At 48.4% G+C, this 21882-nt stretch overlaps 9 protein-coding genes across 9 annotated transcripts; 5 read left to right on the top strand and 4 right to left on the bottom strand.

The window, feature by feature from the left end:
• Positions 1 to 994: 994 nt before the first annotated feature.
• On the bottom strand, positions 995 to 2107 carry LACBIDRAFT_247023 (uncharacterized protein; the record flags this gene model as incomplete). Its single annotated transcript, XM_001877437.1, has 9 exons — positions 995 to 1044; positions 1112 to 1186; positions 1214 to 1316; positions 1372 to 1387; positions 1445 to 1495; positions 1548 to 1620; positions 1675 to 1760; positions 1825 to 1901; positions 1955 to 2107. The coding sequence occupies 9 exons, from the start codon at positions 2105 to 2107 to the stop codon at positions 995 to 997; spliced, it is 684 nt and encodes a 227-aa protein (XP_001877472.1).
• A 448-nt stretch (positions 2108 to 2555) lies between these two features.
• LACBIDRAFT_324231 (uncharacterized protein) lies at positions 2556 to 3560 on the top strand (the record flags this gene model as incomplete). Its single annotated transcript, XM_001877804.1, has 2 exons — positions 2556 to 2725; positions 2777 to 3560. The coding sequence occupies 2 exons, from the start codon at positions 2556 to 2558 to the stop codon at positions 3558 to 3560; spliced, it is 954 nt and encodes a 317-aa protein (XP_001877839.1).
• Positions 3561 to 3957: 397 nt separating this feature from the next.
• LACBIDRAFT_293164 (uncharacterized protein) lies at positions 3958 to 5093 on the top strand (the record flags this gene model as incomplete). The annotated part of the gene is made up of 2 exons (XM_001877803.1): positions 3958 to 4118; positions 4171 to 5093. 2 exons carry the CDS (start codon positions 3958 to 3960, stop codon positions 4952 to 4954), a joined length of 945 nt encoding a protein of 314 aa, XP_001877838.1. The 3' UTR covers positions 4955 to 5093.
• A 219-nt stretch (positions 5094 to 5312) lies between these two features.
• On the bottom strand, positions 5313 to 6402 carry LACBIDRAFT_313920 (uncharacterized protein; the record flags this gene model as incomplete). Its single annotated transcript, XM_001877436.1, has 6 exons — positions 5313 to 5376; positions 5431 to 5480; positions 5536 to 5551; positions 5607 to 5984; positions 6041 to 6219; positions 6283 to 6402. 6 exons carry the CDS (start codon positions 6400 to 6402, stop codon positions 5313 to 5315), a joined length of 807 nt encoding a protein of 268 aa, XP_001877471.1.
• Positions 6403 to 6569: 167 nt separating this feature from the next.
• On the bottom strand, positions 6570 to 7157 carry LACBIDRAFT_313919 (uncharacterized protein; the record flags this gene model as incomplete). Its single annotated transcript, XM_001877435.1, has 3 exons — positions 6570 to 6725; positions 6779 to 6860; positions 6924 to 7157. One exon carries the CDS (start codon positions 7155 to 7157, stop codon positions 6951 to 6953), a length of 207 nt encoding a protein of 68 aa, XP_001877470.1. The 3' UTR covers positions 6570 to 6725; positions 6779 to 6860; positions 6924 to 6950.
• A 632-nt stretch (positions 7158 to 7789) lies between these two features.
• On the top strand, positions 7790 to 10127 carry LACBIDRAFT_313918 (glycoside hydrolase family 5 protein; the record flags this gene model as incomplete). The annotated part of the gene is made up of 16 exons (XM_001877802.1): positions 7790 to 7890; positions 7942 to 7973; positions 8021 to 8084; positions 8135 to 8188; positions 8238 to 8307; positions 8367 to 8441; positions 8502 to 8602; positions 8654 to 8678; positions 8734 to 8881; positions 8930 to 9212; positions 9268 to 9360; positions 9415 to 9421; positions 9475 to 9520; positions 9575 to 9735; positions 9782 to 9837; positions 9893 to 10127. The coding sequence occupies 16 exons, from the start codon at positions 7790 to 7792 to the stop codon at positions 10125 to 10127; spliced, it is 1551 nt and encodes a 516-aa protein (XP_001877837.1).
• Positions 10128 to 11157: 1030 nt separating this feature from the next.
• On the top strand, positions 11158 to 12545 carry LACBIDRAFT_324227 (uncharacterized protein; the record flags this gene model as incomplete). The annotated part of the gene is made up of 10 exons (XM_001877801.1): positions 11158 to 11358; positions 11416 to 11518; positions 11573 to 11740; positions 11796 to 11909; positions 11937 to 12011; positions 12069 to 12083; positions 12146 to 12191; positions 12252 to 12346; positions 12403 to 12450; positions 12508 to 12545. The coding sequence occupies 10 exons, from the start codon at positions 11158 to 11160 to the stop codon at positions 12543 to 12545; spliced, it is 903 nt and encodes a 300-aa protein (XP_001877836.1).
• A 287-nt stretch (positions 12546 to 12832) lies between these two features.
• Positions 12833 to 15319, bottom strand: LACBIDRAFT_232121 (RNA ligase; the record flags this gene model as incomplete). Its single annotated transcript, XM_001877434.1, has 3 exons — positions 12833 to 13793; positions 13847 to 14712; positions 14762 to 15319. The coding sequence occupies 3 exons, from the start codon at positions 15317 to 15319 to the stop codon at positions 12833 to 12835; spliced, it is 2385 nt and encodes a 794-aa protein (XP_001877469.1).
• A 572-nt stretch (positions 15320 to 15891) lies between these two features.
• Positions 15892 to 21032, top strand: LACBIDRAFT_293162 (uncharacterized protein; the record flags this gene model as incomplete). Its single annotated transcript, XM_001877800.1, has 19 exons — positions 15892 to 16009; positions 16065 to 16080; positions 16134 to 16213; positions 16271 to 16284; positions 16334 to 16439; positions 16582 to 16616; positions 16676 to 16752; positions 16811 to 16901; positions 17535 to 17549; positions 17599 to 17906; positions 17957 to 18082; positions 18132 to 18323; positions 18376 to 18646; positions 18709 to 19298; positions 19351 to 19425; positions 19477 to 20555; positions 20605 to 20674; positions 20730 to 20810; positions 20835 to 21032. The coding sequence occupies exons 1-19, from the start codon at positions 15903 to 15905 to the stop codon at positions 21030 to 21032; spliced, it is 3531 nt and encodes a 1176-aa protein (XP_001877835.1). The 5' UTR covers positions 15892 to 15902.
• Between the last annotated feature and the right edge of the window lie 850 nt (positions 21033 to 21882).

The following is a 21882-nucleotide window of genomic DNA, read 5'->3' as shown; positions in this document are numbered from 1 at the left end:
GTGTATGTGGGGAGGGATAGGGATACGGGTGCCGGCAAAGGATTCGCTTTTGTCAGTTTCGAGGAGAGGGCGGTTGCACAGAAGGCGATGGAGAAGGTTAATGGGAAGGGGTATGATAATCTGATTTTAAGTGTCCAATGGAGCCGTGAGTGTTTTTTTTTCAATCCTTTTTCCTTGAGACAGGGGGGACTGATCGTTTTTTGTAGAGCCGAGGCCAGATGGGAAGTAAGTGAAAGCGGGAGGTGAAAATTTGTGGGCGTTGTCGGGCTGGAATGGCCCCGTTTGCATTTTGTTTTGGTTTTCTTGGAATCAAATCCGACTCTTATTTACGACAATCTCAGCACAAAGGCATGAGCTATCCAGGGGTGGTTGACGTATTTTTTTTCTAACGCCTTTTTTTTTTTTTGGCAATCCAGTGAGTGATTGACGCTCTTGGATACGTACGATGCAAATCATCGATCCATTATTTGGAAACCTACGATTATTTGGAATCGAGGTGCTTGCATTCGCCGCGCTGATGCTGAATTAAGGGCCGTTTCAATGCGTGCAGTGCAACACGCGAATCACTAAAATTGACGCGGCCACGTGGATTGCGATAGGCTAGGAATGAGTCTAATTTTATCTCAACATTTCTTGAACATGGTCGTTCAATGTAAGTTTGAACAAATTCTGAGACCCATAACTTTTGATGCTTTAATTTCTTAGCGTCTAAGGACGGCATCTCGTACTTCACCGAGGTTTTATCGCGGGAGAGAAAACGCTCCAATCCGTACGGTGTATGCACCGGATGCAAAGGAGCAGTAACCCTGATTTCGACAAAGTCTAAGCAACGACAGGACTCGAATTGGCATGAGGAGTGTTACGAGGTGTTTATTGGCGGATTATGGGTGCAACGAATGTAGCTGAAACGAGAGGCATCAATAACAACACAGGAAGAATTTTGTACGAGATTTTTTCGTCGAATAAAAAAAGGCCTAAAGCGGGTGCAAGTAAATCACGATATGGTGATGGTGAGTAGCTTGACGATCCCATCCTGAGAGATTCCTGGAAGAAAGGAGAGAATGGATCAGCAATGAGAGGATCAACCTGGATATATGCGCAAAGAACACACCATGGTTCACCCCTTGAGATCCGGGCTCAAGAAGATTGGTTATATCTTGAATGGTCGTGGTGTAGCGCTTCAAATCTTTAGCTGCTTGCACGAATTCATCACTGAAAGACATAATTATAAAGCCTTTCATCGAGGACTGGAGAAGGAAAACGCACCGTCCGATATTATAACCGTTGGGCGCAATAGTGTGCTTATGCGCGAGATTCTAAGTGACTCGAACAGTCAGACGTACATAACTCTTTGGTAGAGGCATGTCACACCTCTTCTCGAGAAACACTAGAAGTACAAAAGTACGTCAACATCGATATGTGAAAAGGCAAGTTTAACGCTGACGCTAAGAATAGGGCACCGCTATTCGCGTCGGGCCTGTCTTGCTTCCAGACCCTGGCTCAATGTAGGTAAGTAAATGAGGTTGCTCAGTGAACATGCTGGTAACCTGAAATGGCTCCCTCCCGTGAAAGTCTCCAAGCAGGAACCAAGACCAGGAATGCCGAAAGATTGTCGGTAAACTCCCTGGCATACATATGTCATCAATATGATCGACGGTTAAGGATGTGGACGACGTGCCATCGTGCCCACTAGACCGTGGCCGTCGCCGAGATTTGCTTGCTGTTCTCCGCTAGTGTTGATTCCAAGACATCCGTCCGAGCTGGGTTGCATAGATACATTTCACCTTTGTGGTCAAACGGTCTAAGAAATGAAGTAATGGTTACAAGCCAACAGCCTGCGCATATTTCAGGAAGCCACTGGGAGTAAGGATTTGCGGAGAGCTTTTTCCTGAGATGATGACCTTTTTATATGCGCAGGGTGAGAAACGCTCTGATTTCGGAGTAGGGCAATTACGTTCAAAGGTTCACCAAGACCAGCTGAACTATCAAGCAGAGAGCCTCCTCGTTCACGGGGGTCAAAGTAATCGACTGAACTTCGCTCTTGCAAAACCTCCGTAATGGGGAAGGCGTTGACAGCTAGAGCCAGAAAAATAAATAACAGATGCATGAGGTGGTGCTGAAGGTGAAGGATTGAGGGAAGGAGCCAGAAAGGAAAAATTGAGAAGTTGGAAACGTCAGGGTGGTATTTGAAGTAGCCAGCGGTGAAAATGTAGCTGCGGAAGGTGTAGCTCGCGCACTCAGTGGAAATATCTCGGCACCAAGAAGCCATGGTGTCGGGCCCCATCTGTAAAAATTAAAGTCAACGCGGCTCTAATCCCATGAAGTGAAACCCGAAGCTCGGATGCTTTGGAAAGAGTTGCACTTTTGTTTGGCAAATATGGCAATCATAAACAAGACGTTTTACAGCAGTTCATCAATCGCATCATTGACAGCGGACAGTTCGATGTTCCTTGCCTGTTCCTTGCGATAGCAGTGCAACTCAGCCATGCCTTTCTATTCAATTTCTTTCCCTTTCTTACTTATCCCAGCTCTCCGTCTGTCTAACAGCGAGCAGTATGGCTAGTCTCTTGTGCGCTGGCACCTCCACCGACGTCTCGGCTACCCAAGGAATATCCGAGCTCGACCTACCACATGAACTTCAGCGCCCAATTTTTGAGATGGCGACAAGGATGGATCGTGGAACTGGTCTCAGTCTCGTCCTAGTTGCACACTATGTGCATACCTGGTGCGTCTTGTTTTGCAGTCTGCAGATTTTCTCAAAGGCCCCTCTATGCAGGATTCAACCCATTCTCTACGAGAATATAGAACTCCTGAGCGCTACAGCCGCGTCGTCTTTTCTTAAACACGTTAGGAGGAAACCCCGTGGATTTTTCGACGGACGCATAACGACCTTATCACTTTCAAGCGCCATTAATGTCCATCAGGCCAAACCCATTTTACAGGAATGCTCTCGAACCATCACCGCTTTCTCAGCTTGGAGTAGAACGATGAATCCCACCCGTTATCTCAATCACATTTTGTCCTCGTCTATCCAGCAGCTGTCATTAATATCCGGGCCATCCGCACATCGCCACGGGTATGGTGACCACCCATTCAACATTCCCACCGACATCCTCTTCTCGTTGACACATCTAGTCGTCGTAAGCGGCATACCATGGCTTCATTGGGAGGATCTGTCCAATGCACTCAGCATGCGATCTTCTGGCCCTCCCTCCCCTATGGGGCTTGCATCTCTTGACGCATTTCAGAACCTGACTCACTTTGCTGTATCGTACAACCTCTGGGAGAACACCGCACCGTTGATGAAAATTGCCAGCAACCTCCGGTATTTCGTTATTCTTGAGAACAATGATGCTATTCAGCATGCTCCTCTGATCAAGTCCGTCCGAGAGTTGGGCGATCGTCGCTTTATAGTCATGAACCTGGCGCATTTTGAGGACGAGGCCAAGGCAGATTCTCGGAATATACCAAGGTTCTGGATGAGGGTGGAGGAACTCGTTGAGATGCAGTACCTTTCTGACTGCAAGGACAGGTGGACGAATAGCCTAGATATCGAATGAGGTTTGAAGGGTACAAGTAGAGGTGAGTAGGAGGCTCTCTTCTGTTTCTTGGGGTAGTACTCTTACGGTAATTGCCAAATTCCTAGATTTTGGTTTTTGGGATGAGTTAGAGACATTATAATACACCTGACAAGAGCTGAATTTTACAGCCCGATCCGGGGTACTAAACCCGCAACGTACCAATAAAAATATATTTCCACCTTCTGTCCAACTTCTGTCACTCTAAGCTGAAAGCGCTTTTGTTTGGCAAACATGGCAATCATAAACAAGACATTCCATTGACGGTGGACACCTTGATGTTCCTTGCGAGTGCAGTGCAACTCAGCCATGCCTTACTGTTCAATTTCTTTTCCTTTCTTACTTATCGCAGCTCTCCGTTTCTCTTACAGCCAGCAGTATGGCTGATCTGTTGAGCGATAACATCTCCACCGATGTTGCAACTGCATCCGAGCTCGACATACCACATGAACTTCAGCGCCCAATTTTTGAGATGGCGACAAGGATGGATCGTGGAACTGGTTTCAGTCTCGTTCTAGTTGCACACTATGTGCATACCTGGTGCGTTTTCTTGTTTTATAGTTTGTAGAATTTCTTAACGGCCCCTATGCAGGATTCAACCCATTCTCTACGAGAATATTGAACTCCTGAGCGCGACAGCTGCGTCATCTTTTCTGAAACACGTTAGGAGCAAACCCCGTGGATTTTTCGACGGTCGCATAAAGACGTTATCATTTTCAAGCGCCATTTATATCCATCAAGCCAAACCCATTCTACAGGAATGCTCTCGAACTATCACCGCTTTCTCAGCTTGCAATAGAGCGATGAATCCCACCCGTTATCTCAATCACATTTTGTCCCCATATATGCAACAGCTGTCCTTAGTATCCGGGCCATCCGCACGACACCACGGGTATGATGACCGCCCATTCAACATCCCCACCGACATACTCTTCTCCTTGACACACCTCGTCGTCGTCAGCGGCATGCGATGGCTTCCATGGGAGGATCTGTCCATTGCACTTAGCGTGCGATCTTCTGGCCCTCCCTACCCTACGGGGCTTGCATCTCTTGACGCATTCCAAAACTTGACTCACTTTGCTGTATCGTACAACTATTGGGAGAAAACCGCACTGATAAGGAACATTGCCAGCAACCTCCGTTTTTTCGTCATTCTAGAGAACTTTGATGCTGTTCAGCATGCTTCTCTGATCAAGTCCGTCCGAGAGATGGGCGATCGTCGCTTTATAGTCATGGACCTGGGGCATTTTGAGGGTGAGGCCAAGGCAGATTCTCGGAATATACCAAGGTTCTGGATGAGGGTGGAGGAACTCGTTGAGATGCAGTACCTTTCTGACTGCAAGGACAGGTGGACCAATAGCTTAGATATCGAATGAGGTTTGAAGGGCACAAGTAGGGGTGAGTAGGAGGCTCTCTTCTCTTTACTGGGGCAGTACTCTTACGGTAACTGCGTTCGTTACATATTCTCCCTCAAGTGTCACGTACGGACGAATTTAAATTGAAGTTTTATCATTTATTCGCCACCAAGCGGAAAGTCTCTTCCCCGACTCTGGAACAGCGAGGGTGTTGTCAGAACGACAAACCACATCCCCTGTTGACCGTCGTGTGATGGCGTTTGCACGAATTTCGGGCACGATCTGTCTAGAACTTGCATCGGCTGCGAGGAGTGAACCGCGCAAACGGTTCAGCGACGAGCAGGCGACTACTATAGAAGACTGTTTAGGTGCTGTATAATTACATTATCTGAATGGTCGTGGTGTAGCTCTTCGAGCTTTTAGCTGCTTGCACGAATTCATCGCTGAAAGGTATCATTATAGAGGCTTTCATCGACGACTGGAGAAGGAATACGCACCGTCCGATATTATAACCGTCGGGCACAATGGTGTGCTTATGCGCGAGATTCTAAGTGATTTAAACCATTAGAGGTACATGACTCTTTAGTAGAGGCATGCCGCACCTCTTCTCGAGAAACACTAAAAATACAAAAGAACGTCAACATCGATATGTGAAAAAGGCAATTAAGAGTACGACTCAGAATTCTGATCTCTTCTCCGGGCTGAGGTTTGCACAACTCTTTTCGAAACACTCCCAGCTGCTTCTGGGGCCTCTGATGCATCTATTGTTCTTGAAAGTTGGGAGCGATGGGCAGTACCGTCTCCACGGCGGGGTGTTCTCTCTGAACGTGAAGATCGACTTTCCGCTCTCTCGTGGCCTTGCTCTCCTGAACGGTGTCGTTGATCCGACCTAATTCTGCGATAGATAGATTGCTTGCCCCGTAGGCCTTGCAACAAATTCGTGATGATCTCTCGGACGGTCGGCAAATAAATTTCAAGGTTTGAGGTGGCATCCTCCGCTAGACATTGCTCCAATACATTGCGTAAATCGTTAGGGACAGACATGAGCTCTCTGTGTCAAAAGTTACGCCGCCGTCAGAGAAGCAAGAATGGATATCATTCACGCACGCCATATCAATATCAAACCCTGCAAAAGCTGTGACGGCTGCATTGAAATCGTTCCCCAAGCGGACGTATACGTCGCTCACTTGGGTCTCGTCCATCTTTATTTGACTCCAAAGCGTAAGGGCTTCCAATAGTTGTTTGATAGATACCAAAAGTCGGGTCACTGCTGACTCTACTGGAGGCTGAATTCGATTCATAGGAACATGAGAATCCAGTCAAACCGAATTCAAAGGCTGCACCCTTACATTCGATGGGTTCCGTGACCCTCGCTCGCTTCGGCCTGATGCTGAGGTATTGGATGAAATTGAATGATTTTCGCGTCTTGAGGGATGCCCATTCTGAAGCTGGGGTGGACGCGAAGCCATGGTAAAGGTAGAAGAGAGCAAGTGGAGATGCTCACGGAGAAGATTCGAGGGCGCCCCTGGCCCAGCCATTCAATCAAACATGACGTGAGAATTCAAATATTCAACGTTGTATTCCATCAACCTCCGAGTCCCATTTCTTGGTCTCAAAACACGATTACGCTATCTAGCACCCTACAAAACACCTATTAAGGTTATACGTTTAGCTGAGGTGCCCCTTTCCCCGCTAGAATCATATCGTCTACAATATCATCCTTCTCCGTGCGCTTATACGTCCGAATTGTCTCCCCGTAGTCTGATCATATACAAGGAATATGCGGTCAAACCTACAGCTAACATTGAGTTTTCCGTAAATCATCCGAGCAGCCAATGAACTTACCCAATTTTTCCGTAGCCAGAGTATGATCCTCCACCACCAAAGCAGAACCACACCCCCTTTACGCGACGACAGTTTTCCGTCACTTCATGGAAACATGTGTCGGCCAAAATCAAGGAAGACATCAGAGAAAGGACTGTCGACATACCACGGCAATGGCCATTCCCAATAACTTTCACTTCTTGAACAGTGTTGGTATCATGATGGGGTCACTTTTCAAAGCTTTTAGGATGCCCTTTTCGAAAAACCCGTCGCTCTTCTTCGCGTTGCCGGCCGACTCCAGACCGTGCAAGCCCACATCAAGGGGCTTCTTCATTTGAGAATCTAAGATTTTGGCCTGGATAATCAAGTCAGGTTTTCGGAAGCAGTTAAAATCGGTCATACATGCTCGCACTGTGCACAGCTCCCGAAATTCCAACACTATTTGGCCGCCGATGTGTCGGTCAGGGAAACTACAATTTTAAGTAGCCGCTGTGTAACTGCGAGCCGCATCGGAAGAACATTTGGGTCGCCGTCGCATTCGCCGGCCGCCTTCTCGTATTTGATGGGATACGAGAAGGCGGCCGGCGAGTGCGACGGCGACTCAACTTTGAACCACCCATACTTGATTCTTGTAAGTCAAACGCACAGGCCATGATTTGAATTTGCTGACTCCACGTTTCTACAAGTTTCTTGCGCTCTTTCGTCACGCGACGGACACCTTCTCATTCTTCCGCCCATTTGACGAGAACGCATTGCTAGCGACAAGACATCCAGGCGTTAGGCTTTTAGGCCTCATCTACTTACAAATAGCCACCTCATCACGAAATTTTCAGCATGTCAATCCAGGGCCACAGCAAGCGAGGAAGTCGCGAAGTTTTGCCTTTGGCCAATCCCAATTAAAAAAATAATGAAATACACCTGGCAGGGTTGAGGTCCTAAGAGGTCTCTAAGTAGGAGGGTTTTCCTCCACTCTTTGTTATTCATCCTTCTTCGTTCCCTTCGTCCACTTCCTGGCAAGTCGTCTGGCTTATCATGGCCCCCACTCTCTTTTACTATTTATCTTTCTTGACAGCGATAGCTCTCGTCAACGCCGGGTTGCCGAGTAAAATATATGGTGTAAACTTGGGTTCATGGTTCGTCAACGTCAACTTCACATTTTTCATCCTTTCTAACCTATTGACCAGGCTCGTCATGGAATCATGGATTCTTCCGGATGGTATGCAAATATACTTTGATCGCAGCCGAGCTACTTACACGCAGCAGAATGGGTGCGCATGGGTGGCGACAACTGCCAAAATTGTAGTGGAACTTGCATCGGATCTGAGTTGTGCGTTCACCCTAATTGACTTCGTGCTGTCCAACTCACGCTCCCGTTAGTGCGCTTGCCCAGAAATATCCCGAGACCGTGGACCAGATCTTCAATCAACACTGGTACGTCATGGCTTTAGTGTCTTCAATCCACACTTGAAGTCTTGAACAGGGAGACTTGGTTCAACCAACCTGATGTTGACCAGATCAAGGGAGCTGGTCTGAACACCGTCCGCGTTCCTGTAAGTACTCGCTTGAGTTCCCCTTGGTTGCTATTAAATATCTTCACTCATCCCAACAGTTAGGCTACTGGATCGTTGAACCACTTGTCAACAGAACTACCGAGTTCTACCCCCGAGGTGGTATTTTGCAATTGGTAATCTTTCCGTTCTTTTCTGGTTAATTTGAATACTTAAGCATTTCGTTTGTCCTCCAGCAACGTGGCTTGACACATCTGAGAGACGCAGGGATTTCTGTCATCCTCGACCACCATGCTCTTCCTGGTGTTGCTTCCCCCAATCAAATGTTTGCAGGGAGGTTCGTGGACTTGCTACTCCCTTATAAGCACTCACAAGACATCTTTGATAGATGCACCAGCGATGTTCAATTTTACGTACGTTGTCTACTCCCCACCTTACTTTGTCAAGCGATGACGTTACCGCATATAGACTCCGTACAATTACCACCGCGCTCTCATCTGGACCGCCGTCATGACGGCGCTATCGCACCTTGATCCCGCTTTTGGAAGTGTCGCAGCTATCGAAGCTATAAACGAACCGATCCTGGATGCTAATAAAACACCCGGCTACGGCGATTGTATTTTGACCACATGTTACCTCTTTATCACAACTGACATTCTGTTAGTTCAGAAGAACTTCGTTCAAGTCATCCGTGCCGTCGAACTGACCCTTGGTATTCCACCTGTCTCTGGTGAAGTTCCTCCCATCCTCGCATCACAAGTGAATGTCACCAGTGCCTTGTCTGCTGCTGCTACGTTGCAGAATAACTTCAACCCAGAGGTTTGCAGAGTATTGAAGGATGCAGTGCCAATCTTCGCCCAGGTCGCCCAGCAGTTGGTGCTGAATACGTCCCTTGAACTGGGTGGATTGAGTAGTATTTTGCAGCAAAGGACTGCGTTGGTCACCAAGTGAATTGACAACTCAAATTGTTGATGTGCCAGAGGGCTTATTATTGATACCTAGCTTCATGGATATCGGCTGGCAATACAACAACCCTTCAAACCCTGCGGACGCGGCAATTGGTCCTCAGATTTACGACAACCATTTGTATTACTCGTAGGTGTCTTGCTTTATCTTCGATCAAGTTGCTTTCTAACATTCCGCAAACAGGTATGGTGTACTTGTCATCTCTGGAAACCAATGGGATAGAATTGACCTTTGACGGTATAGGGCGTCGCCGATGCAAACGAACAAGCTTACCTTACTTCTATATGCAGTGGGTTGTTGTAGTCTCTTGTCTTCTTCCACTTTCTGACCTCTTGAGTTTCAGATTTAAAAACGATCCAAACCCACGCAGCTCTCGGTAGCAGTCCACTCTTGATCGGAGAATGGAGTCTTGGCACCCAGTTCAATGCCAATGCCTCCGACGTATTCATGAAGCAGTGGGCTGACGCACAAAAACTCGCCTATGGGAAAGATGCAGGATGGATTGTACGTGTTTTCTCCCTTCTCTCTTGGGGGACTAACACCGTTGCAGTTCTGGAACTTTAAACTGGAGAACTCCACTTTAACTGCGGATTTGCCGAGGCAGTGGTAGGTACTTTTCTTCTGCCCTTCCTCTTTTCTATCTCATCACCATCGGTTGAAGGTCGTACATGGAGGGCCTGAGGAGGGGGTACTTCACTCAGGACCCATCGAAGTTCAATGATCCCTATGTTTGTGACGCGTACATCAACGTTACAATGACCACAACCACAGCCACCTCAGGCCTGACGCTTCTGAGTGACAGAAGGCCTCAGAGGCTAGCGCTAATTCTTTGGCTGATAGGAATTGGCCTCTGGGGGTCATTCCCGCTCTATCACTACGTGTCAAATCCAAATTGATTCAGTGATCGCTTCCTTCAATATAAATGCTGATATTTTTGAACCCTGAGCATCGGAACGCCTCCGATAGCGAAGATGATACATTTACAACAACAAAAAAGTAGATATTCATGTAGAAGAGAAAATTTTATATTCAGTTGTCAAAAAATTTAAACGATTTGAGGAAGTGGTGAGTCAAAAATCGGACGTTGGCCACCCGGGTCCCGAATCCCTGACAACACTCCCTCACTCCGTAAGTAAGTACTGAGCAAAAGTACTGCTATCATATCCAGTCACAACCCTTCGATCTCATGTTTATACTCACCCAAAATGGTTCACTCACTATTAGATGCACGCTTACAAGTTATCAATCATCGATGATCAAAAGCGATAGACATCGATATCTCCCAACTACTACTTCCCTTCCCGCACAGTCAAAACAAAGCTTTGCTATTCGTTAAAAATTTCATGAAACATTGATTTGCTTTCGATCGCTTATCAGATCTGCTTTGGTGCTCATAAGCATGTGGGGAATAATCACGGGCTATCGCAAGATTGTCTGTCGCCCTGCGGAAAAGCTAGAGATCTGCAGGGGAACTCTCGGCGTTCGTTCAAGTCAATCTAGTACCTGACCATGCTACGTATGTTGAACGCTCTTCAGCTCTTTATCTCTGGGCTGATACAACAAGGAATTTTCTGTCCACAGATCAATTGTTTTGACGACATTCCGCCTTGTGTTACAGCCGTTATCAGCTTTAAAGCCAACAGGCTTGGAAGTGGATGGTCGCAGCGACGGACAGTCAGGCACACGACGCTTTGTAACAACTAAAAATTCCTCTCTCCATGTGGAACGCGTGCGCCTGACCCCAGCTTCCCCGCACTTGCATCTTTCCCCGCTCGTTCCTTACAAATGTGATATATTTTTTGCGCTCACCTGACCTCACCAACCTGTGTACTACCAAGAAACACCAGAGATATAAATTATCTTCAACACACTCAATACCTCAGTGTTCGTCCTCGCCTCCACTACCCCAGCCAGTCAAACTCCAAGATGCGTTTCTCGCTCGGTGCACTTCCTCTTGGTCTTGTCTTCAACATTTTTCTGGGGACGCTCGCCTCTCCTTTATTGGAGCAGCGCGATGTTGGAATTACGCAAGTGACATGGGGCGATCTCGGACGTTATTCGAAGTACTCGTCGGCGTCGTATCAGCTATTCTGTCCAAAACCTCTCGGAAACACGCTCATCTCTCAGGTGAGTTGCTATTCAGGATTATTTTTCCTCTTCCCCGATGGCTGATTACTCTTGAAGTTCTCGAAAAAGGGCACCCAGGGATTTATTGCCCGCGACGATACCCGCCAAGAGATAGTCATTGTGTTTACAGGATCATTGGAACCTATCGACGTCTTCACTGGTAACGCCATCTATCATCCAGTCGAATCCCAGTGCTGACTTACTTTTTATCTAGACATACACATTATTATGTCCCCACTGAAATCTCAAGGCCTCACGAATGTTGGTGACGCTTACGTTCATACTGGATTTTTGCACGCCTACAATGTCGTTGCGGCGGATGTCCTCGCCACCGTCAAGAAACAATTAGCGTCCTACCCAACGTACCGTGTCGTTGCTACAGGTAGTAAACTCTTCTTATTTTTTCTGTGCATTTAGTAACCGTATTCAAATAATAGGACATTCACTAGGCGGTTCAGTCGCGTCCGTCGCCGCGCTGACTGTGCGCGCCGCCCATCCAAACGTACCCTTGGAGTTATACACTTATGGTCAGTTGCTCTTGTTACAATACGGTGTGTTTGAGGCTGATTGAACCATAGGGCAACCCCGGACGGGAAATCAAGCATTTGCGACACTCGTTGAGAAAACAATTGGTGTTGACCATATCTTTCGAGGTGCGTTTGTCCCTCTCTCTCTCTCAAAAAAAAAAGGTACTGATTCGCCATAATCAGGTGTTCACACTTTTGGTGCGTGTAAATTGAAGTCCGGGTTCATGACCACATAATTGACAAGTGACTTCAAAAATTAGATGGTATACCCACTATTTTATTCAAGGCTCTTGGCTACCGTCATTTGTACGTTTATTTTCAACTCTTCAGAGTCGTCGAGTTGTTTTTCTAAAACAGGCTTATTAGCGGAACTGAATATTGGAACTTTCGAGAGCCGGGTACGAAAGACAATGTAAAAATATGTAACGGAGGCGAAGACTCCACTTGTAGTGATTCGATACGTGAGTCTACATTTTTTCAAAGAGTCTTCCCTCAGAGATGCTCACTCATCGACCAGCCTCGACTTTTATCAACGTGGCTCATGTTGGTCCTTACTTTGGTCAACGTACGTTCGTTTACCTATTCTACATTGATTCGCGGCGCTCACTAAATATGTTTTTAGTAATGGCTTTGAACCCTTTGCTTTGCCTCAAGGCATAAGGCCATGATGACTATGGACATTTCTACCTGTAACGCTGTATGTATGTGTAACTTACCACCGTCTTTGTACAACTGGTTGTACACTATATTTCTTTCGAGTGTACGGTATTTCTTTTCGAGTGTGTAACATTTTTGCAATTTATACCAAGGGTTTTCGAGGGTTTGGATGCACCGATTTCATTTTGTGGTATTACAACTGTGACATAAATACTGAGGTGGGTGTCATTGTAACTGAGGTGGGTGTCCTTGTTACTGAGGTGGGTGTCATTGTCAATCCAAGTATCCAATCAATTCAATCCCTTCACCCTGCCCCTAAACACCACATCCCCCAACTTTACGCTCTTCACCGCCTCACCCCCTCTCCACTCCTGCACCAGCCCCTTGGCCTCCACAGGCGGCACCTCTCCATCTCTAGTGCCCACAGTAATATGCAATCTTCCCCTCACATCACCACCCAACCCCGACACGAACACCGCACCCTCCTGCCCCTCTCCGCTCTCACCCTCCTCAACCCCTACATCATCCACAGACACAGCCATCACCCTCCCATCCCAAACCACGCTCCCCAGCTTTCCCTTGAACAAAGGCGGAGAGGCGGACGCGTGTAACCCCGCACACCGATCCCACAGCTCCCTTGACGAAGACAGTTCAAACTTATGCACGATAGTGACATGCGGCCTCTTCGTCACCCTCCCAGACTTCTTCAGCTGATCCCAAAATTTCTCCCCCTCCGTCCCCTTAAGCTGCGCATCCAACAACTCCACAAGGTCCACCTCGGGCAAGAGCCCATAATACCTCGCCTCCGGCGCCGCTTTCTTCTTGGGTTCGTCGGGTTTCTTGTACGAGGGCTCGTACCCCTTCACCACCTCTATCCCCTCCTTCACTTTTTCCTCACCAGGATGAGAGATCCCCAAGATTCTCGCGACACCAGCTACAGCCCTCTCCACGGCCTCTTCGAGCGAATCCTCCAGCTCCATCTCGATGCACTCGTCCACCTCGCTCGGAGCGAGTTCTTCGGTTGTATTGATGAACATCCACACAACCTCTTCATGCGCTTTGTAGGTGGACAGGTCTGCGCGGAGGGTTTGGTGGTTCGCTCCGCGGGATTGGATGCGGTCTGCGCAGATGCGGTGGATTGTGGCGTTGGGTTTGTCAAGGGACCAGTTGAGCGCGAGGAGGCGGACGGGAGTGGGGAGCTTGGATGTGGCGTCGCGGAGGGCTTGGCGGTGTTGGCGGAGGTGGTTGTTCCTACAGAAGTGACAGAGTTAATGCAGTTTGGTAACAAGGAAATGGGAACGTACTTGTCTGCGATAACTACGTCGTGTGTCTGGAGTAGTGACATGACGTTCTTCACAAAGATGGGTGGTGCTTTCTTGACATGCACATCGTCGCTTTGCGTATGCCCAAACCCAAATATATGCGCCAATGCGACCGACACCGCCGTCTTGCCACACCCAGGTATCGCAATGGGCACAATGATCGTCTTCCCAAACACTTTCGCCTTTCCATCCTGCTCCTCCTTTACCTCTTTGTCCGTCTGCTCCTCCACCGCCTTCAACTCTGCCTTCCCCTCCCCAGCTAACCACGCCAAAAACTTTTCCCGCGTCGCAATGATCCCTTTACCCTTTGAATACTCCGCAAACTCCTCAGGGTGCTTCTTGATCTCCTCGATCACCCACTTGACATACACCTTTGTCTCCGGGCGCTTCATCTTTGATTTCGGCAGGCTGCTCGCTTTCATCTCGCCTTTGCTGTTGCTGGACAGCAGCGACTTTGTGACTTCCCGCCAGTCACGGTACATCATGTAGGGCTCGTCAAACTTTACCTTGAAGAAGAACGAGGAGCCCGGTGCGTAGGGCGACTTGTCCGTCCGAGACTTTCCCGTAGGCGGCTCTGTGACGTGCGTGCGGACCACGAAGCCTTCGACGCTCTCCCCGTTCCATTCGCCTGCTTTTGCCACAGAGTCTGTGAATTCCCGGACCTCTTGGATGGTGTTCAGCGTCGTGGTGAGGGTCTTGATGAACCCCCATTCTTCAGCGAACGCGTCTACGACGGTGTGTGGGAGGGTATGAAAGTCCTTCGTGCAGGTATTGAGGCCGTGCAGGTGGAGGCCTGTCTTTTCGGGTGGGTAGGCAAGGACGTGTTCTTCGAAAGAGTCATCGCATAGCTGTGTGTAGTGTAAGTAAAGCAACAACAAAAAAGTGAATGAAACGTACCTCGGCAATGGCAGTCCAATTATTATCCCAAAGCTGCTTTGCCAAGTCTTCCTCGGTCTTGCCTACTTTTTCGAAATACTTCCTCAACCAGCCCTCGCCAGCCTGTGCGTGGCTTAATGTGCTGTTCCCCACAGGCCCCAGGGAGTGTTTAGACGTGACGACGATCTTTGTGGGTGTAAGTGCCGCGATGAATATAATGCATCCGTTCGATTTGAGTGAGAGGGTATAAGGCGCGATGGTGTGCGATTCGAGTGACGCCCAAGTCGTCCATGGCACTTCACCAATATTGAAGAATTTATCGTAACCTCTAACCACGATCCTATGCCTCTCCTCCCCGTCTTCTTTTTCGGTGAGTGTGAAGAGCCCGCGGGCGAGTGTGGGAAAGGGGCTGGGGATATCGTAATACTTGAATTCGTTCATCTTCCATGATCGGAGGGAGATGTCTGGGGATGCGGGTGCGGGGTAGACGGATGATTTGACGAGTTTTGGGGATTTTTTGGAGAGGGATATGAGTGAGGAGATGAGGGCTGAGTCGGGTTGGGAAAAGGTGGGTGGCATTGCGGATGAGTACTTTCGTTTTGGGATGTTGTGGAAGAAAAAGAAGGGGCGAGTGCCCAGATTGGGGAGGATGCGGGATAGAATGGTGAAAGGAGTGGTAGGGAAAGTAGAACGAGTTTTGAGAAGGACTGTGACCGCGTATGATTGTCGTTGACTGTGGGCGAGTCTTGATGAGACTTCTTCAACTTGTGACTCGATGACCCGCTACCGACTCGGAAGACCCACACGATACCAAGACATCTTGGAGGATGAAGAGATAAGATAACGCGAATTCACGCCGTAACTGCAACGAACTGGAAACAATTTCAGTCACGATCTTGGGAGGTTGATCTATTTTGAGACCTATGTAACGCTCATTTTTGAAAATCTCAGGCGCGCCCAGCCGGGTACAATCTTATCGTTTGCGATGATTATCTCTATCATAAAGCTATCACCAGAGACACGTCGCGGTTGATTTAATTCGCCGTTAGATCGAGAATGTCCACCAACTTGAAGGCGCCGAGTTGCCTGCCAATCAAGGTCGCGCCTCAGTCTCAGGGTCGGCGTTCTTGGTTGTTTGCTTTTCACGTTCAGGCGCTCTTCGATGTTCATGTTTTCGCCATCCCACACCGTCTTTATTCTAGGCTTATTACCCCTTTTCATGCATGTCTTCGTCTATGCAGAGACACATATCGTCAGGTTTGATAACAGGTTGGTGAAATTTCATTGTTCAGCAGTCAACTGGTATCTTATCGACTGCCTTTAGGTGCGGGCGCGGGTCTGTAAGCCATGCATTTTTTGGGCTCCTGAATTCAAGTTAACAGTTCGTGTTTAGCCACGGTTGATCCAGACAGGAAACGTGCTCTCTTCAGGAGAAGACTTCATTAGCGCTGGCCCGCTTTCGTCTGCTATTGCGTAGGGTTTTCCCGATTTCTTTGAGCGCATGCAAGGCCTGATGTTAACACGAACTAGGTATCTTCAAACAGGCAAGGAATTACAATTTTTACCTTGCTGTGAAAGCTGATATTCCAGCAGGAGATTGTAACCTTAACGGAGAAGGCTGTACCCTCGTGGAAACGACATTGAACAACCCCACCTGCCCTGGCTGTGGTTCGAGCACAGACATTTCATTGATCCCTCCGTGAGCAATCATGTTGAAAGTCTTCACAATATCTACTGACCTAGATCGCTTCATTAGACATGCCTATTCCGTGCCTGTGACGTTCAGGTAACGTTAATATCGACCCAAGATTCCTCCTAGCGCTGATGATACGAGGGTTCAGCTATTTTGGAGGCTGTGACGGGCAGGGAGCAACATGTAAGTGTAGCCCTTGTGCTTTTAATGTGACCAAAATTTGGCTCACTGCGCTCGAACAGGTTCATCAGCTACATGCAACACCGCTTTTTTCGTACCGGATGACAATCAGGTCCAAGTGGCCTGTCAGGAAAACAACGTCCGTCGCTCTCTATTTTTTTTTGAAGGGAAAAAATACTTGAACTTTGAGTTTATAGGTCAACCTCTTGATCACATTTTGCGGCGGTTCTGGAAACACGACCGTACCAAGTAGTACGGCCATAGCTGCGCCATCCACCACTGCTAGCAGTGTGTCTTCGAAGGCTGCCGCCCCCACGGCTAATAAGTGTAATCGCACTCGAGCCGAGCGCCGAGCGGCCTTGCGAGCAAGGAGGGGTCTTCAAAATCACCGCCGACGTACAATCAGCACGTGATAAATGTTTCTCTTCTTCTTTCTTGTCTAGCTTGCACCTGGTGTGCTGCTATTGTAGAGTTGTCATGGCTCGGAATAGAAAAAACATTACTATAATCAGGGCTCGAAATTCAGTCAGGATCAGTCAGAAGCACCGGAAGCACCGGTGTCTTTTTCTCTTTTGTCGTTGATCAATGAAGTGTTTGTGCTTATTTGGACATGGTTCGAATGTCACCGTTTCTAAATTGCTGTTCAACTTGGATTACTCCACTCGACTGTTGTAAACTTGTTATCTCCACCTGCGATATCCTTCCTACCAGCCTATAACACATAACCCTTACCCGCCTCTCATTCCCCCTTCCGCCCTTGCTTTTACCAAACTCCTCTACGCGCCACCTTGAATCATACGCCACAGAAATGTCTGCACTCGGAAACGGAGAGGTCTTGTCACCTATTTTGCTTCGCTCTTCGACGCCAGGTAACGGTATCTTCACCTTATTATCTCTACACAAACTCACTCTTTGTTATAGGCGCAAATGAGAAAGGTTTGTGCGACCGAGTTAATGCCTCGCTCTCGGCTAACGCCCATTGTAGTTCTCCAATACCTGGAGGGCATGTCCAGAGAGGGCGACGAACCAGATACCACAGCTCCGCGCTCAATAGCAGATACCGACGATTATCAGCGCATGCTCGAGAACCAGAATAGTCCCCACTCACCACAGCGAATATATTCCCCAGCGCCCAGAAGCCAAGCTAACCATACTCTTCCCGAACTTCCCAGTTCACCCACTCGTCACACGAACGGAAATAATGCCCATCATGATGATATTAATGGAGACGATGCGGACTCTAATGTTCAGGAGGGCCTGAGATCCGAAGGTGGAGATACAGCTCTTCCCCTTGTGAGTCTTTCCAAAAGATACCTTTCAGCGCCTTCTGATATCCACTACAGCGCGAACCCGGCCCTCATGACCCACCTGGTCCCAAATATGAATCTTACGACTCTGGACCGTCCTTTGGAAACTTTGGACCGTTGCCAGTGGACGATGGAGTTCCTGCTGCACATCTGTCCTGGAATGTATGTTCATTCTCAAATTATGTCCGCGTGTTCTTCTGAGTCGATACAGCAAACCTGGATGCACAACATGGGGAAGCCAAATCCTGCGGTTCCCTGGTTGGATATGAGGATGACATCAGGTCAGCCTGCCAAAGCTCCCGTATCAGACGTTGCGAAAAGCCCTGCTTCAAACTTTCGTCCTCTCCAATCTAAAGCCTCAAACAAAGCTCAGTCGACTTTCTCTGGCCAAGGAGCGCCCACTGTATGTTCTTTATTCAAACGAAAAACCTTTATCCTGATGAAAGTTTCTTTAGCCTCCCAAAGAAGGTTCCCGATCACAGAGTCGGGCAGGCACCAACCGAGAGCAGGGACCTATGTCACCCGTCTCGGCCAGATCAAACTTGATGCGCGGAACTGAGAAAGGATCTGTTTACCCACCCCTGCCTGAGAGTAGAATGGGTGATGGCGATACCCATTTCGATAGACCCACCTCACCCGTGTCTATAGCACGTGCACGGTCCAAAGCAGCTTCGATCTCTCCCTCTGATTCCCCTTCTCAGATGAAGCTGACACTGAATGGTCAGAGTACGTGATTCTGCTGATCATTTTGTATTCCACGAGTTTGATCTGATAAGCCATTTCTGCAGGTCGCTCCCCCCATCACGGATCGGTCTTGTCTGGAGGTGGTGGTCATCAAAGCCGACCTTTCTCCCCATATCGTCACGCTCCGACAACAGAGGACCTGTTACACGCTGCGGTGAGGGGTCGTGCACTCGTCATCCCCGAAGAAGAAGAAAAGGAGTCGACTAAACCTCCCTCAAATATGCCGTCCAGACCGCCATCTAATTTGAATGGCGGAAAGGCACCATCACAACTTTCAATCGCCAAGCAGCCCTCAGTTGCCAACTCTAAATCAGCTTCCTCTATTAGTTCCCCGTCCCGCGTGAGCAAGGATCGCGCTAAGACACCAACACCAGGACGCCCCCATTCACCAGAAGGGCTGGACCCTGAGGAAGCTCAAATCGTTCATGACGCACTGATGGGCACTCGCACTCCTCGTACTTCGTACTATGCTGCCTCCTTGGAGCCAGAGTTCACAAGCCACTATCATGATCCAGATCTTTGTGCCTTGCTTCACAAAGAGGGCGATGACTCTCTCCATGAGGTTGTGCGGAGGGCACTGAGGAAAGCTGTGAGGCAACGGGTGAAAAAGCTGGGGATGAAGTACGATACCGAGGTATGCCTTATTTTTATCTCGCTCTTTTCTTGTCACCTACATCGCCCTTCAGTCAATTAAGCAGTACAAGAAGTCGTACTATGATCATGACCCTAGCGTTCACCATCGGTCAGATCAGCCGTCAGATGTAAGCATTGTTGTCACCCTGATGTGCAGAAATCTTATGAAGTTTATCTAGGAACCACCTACATGGGCAACGGATATCAAGCGCGAACTTGTGCTGATGCAGCAACGGATTGAGAGCCTGGGACCAAAAATCGAGAACCTAAAAACCAACCAAGATCGTTCGTTCGGTGGTGGAGGTTCTAGATTTGCTTATGAAGGGGATGAATACACCACCACCCCGAGGACACAAACCGTCAACATTCAAACACAGCCTACTGGGACTTTGGCTGACTCGATGTACCACTCGCCTGATACAGAGGTCGTGTTGGACGAGAATGGAAATGAGCGCGAGTTTGATGATATGACGGAAACGCAGACTCAACGGCCACCACGTACTGACGGGGAAACTCGGTCACAGAAGAGCTTTGTGTATGGCATGTCGGACGATCGAGATGATTCCCCCGGTCAACAATTCCTCGAGGAAGAGTTATATAAACTCCGACAAAAGAAGCCTCAGGAAAGTCAGCTTTCTCATCACACATGGGAAATTGCTCGGGACGACGACCAGGATGATTTTGAGGAAGACAATGGACACCCAGTTGCTCCCTCTGGCATACCTACAATCCCAGATGCTAATGCTGAAAGCCTGGACCGCGATGGTTCTTCTTCGCCACCCCTTCCCGCACTCCCTGGAGAGAACGATGACAAGCAAATGGCTGTTCATCCACAAGGACCGTGGAATTTGCTCGACTATGGTGCTGAATCACAGCAGCTCCCACCTTGGCAACGCATTCATGCACGACTTCTTAGCTGGGCTATCATTTGGTCATCAAACGAGTTAGAGCACGCTTTGAATAGTACTACACGTGGACAACAGGTCGACGAGGCGGCGCTGAGCATTTGGTCGACCCAGACTTACAAGCGTTATGTTCGCGCAAGGCTGACTGACAGTCCGCAAGGTATTGTTGATCGACTGTTTGTACCACCCAACATGGCCGATGCTATTAGCAATGCCGTTTTTAATGGCAGGCATGGCGATGCGTGTGGAATGTTGAGGGATTTATGGAGTCCGTTTGGTCTGGAAGGCATGCCTCGCCTCATCGTCGTTCTGGCGAAGCACCGTTCGGATCCAAGTCATTGGGTGGTACACAGGTATGTCCGCCTGGAGTCTCCGTTTATTTCTATCACTAATGCGTTGCAGGTTCTCCCTTCCTGATGGTGCTTTGACGACGTACGACTCGTACCCTGAGCGGACCCTCCCTGACGGTCGAGTGAGTTTTTCATTGTTGCCGGGTTTCAGACTTTGAAATTGACGACCCGTTCTAGCCTCTTGGATGGTGGTTTGCGATCCGTGTTGCTTGGCCGAACGCAATGTACCCAAGCCCAGACCACCTCATGCAGAAAATGGTTCGTCTGCATCGGCCTTTGCAGCTCCCCATTGACAACTCGGTTGCGGCTGCTGGTATCTGGCGCAACATTCTGATGGGCTCTCGCGCCGAGAGAAGTTTGGACCTTGAACGTCTTCGCGATCTCATCAATACTGAAGTCAAGAATCTCAAGCAGAGGAAGTTGATGGGCAAGCTTTCTATTGGTGGGCCTCGCCAGCCACCTTGGGAGGATATCAATTAGGTGCTTGTGCTTCGCTTTGGTTGGGATTGCTTGATCGTTGTAACTTCGTATCTCACTTTGCTTTAATGCGGTTCTGGATTTTGCTCGTTGGTGGACAGGTCTTGGTGTTTTCCTCTTCGTTACCCTTGAGTGCTTTTTGTACCAGTACATACATATATCCACCTCTCTTTATGATGTTATGTAGGAAATCGTTTGAATGGATTTGGTTCTGACTCCAGATTATACAGCAGAAGGTTGAGTGCTATGTGCTAAATGCACCGATGTGATGTAGTCTCCGTGGTCAGACTATCAAATTCCTGTCTTGCTGAGGGTATGAGGGCGACGACATATCCAGGAAATGCCTCTTGACATTTGGGGTGGTACCAGATGTGAGGGACCAGAATCTGCGACAAGATGGCCATAAGAGATGATTACAAACTGACGACGTAGCGACAAACCTTGACCTTACAGGCTATGAGGGCACAATCGACTCTGTCGATTGAAGTTCTCAAGTGCGCGAGATTGCCAATCAAAGATTGCGAAATGTTGCGGCCAAATCATTCAAATTATTCAATGACTTTGACATGTTTCGTGAGGAGTCCTCGAGGTAGATTTTTGCATTATCATGCACCTAAACTGTGGAATGAACACCAAATGAAGTGTGGAGAATGTTTTTGAACATACGGTTGACAAGGAGTGGAGGGACTGAGCCTGGCTGTCGAGATAGCCTCGTAATTCGTCGTTTTTGCATTTCAAGGAAGTTTTCTTCTTTTTACTCAAAGCCTGTTTAGCCGCGGCTTGTTTTTTCCCTCCGTTAACGGTGGATTTTGTGCGCTTCGGGTGCGCCATAGAGTCACGACGAAGAAAAGAG

The sequence above is a fragment of the Laccaria bicolor genome, genomic scaffold (assembly GCF_000143565.1).
Source record: "Laccaria bicolor S238N-H82 LACBIscaffold_5 genomic scaffold, whole genome shotgun sequence".
In the NCBI taxonomy this organism is placed as follows: Eukaryota; Fungi; Basidiomycota; class Agaricomycetes; order Agaricales; family Hydnangiaceae; genus Laccaria; species Laccaria bicolor.
Note: the sequence above shows the minus strand (reverse complement) of the source record. Positions and strands in the feature narration are given on the sequence as shown.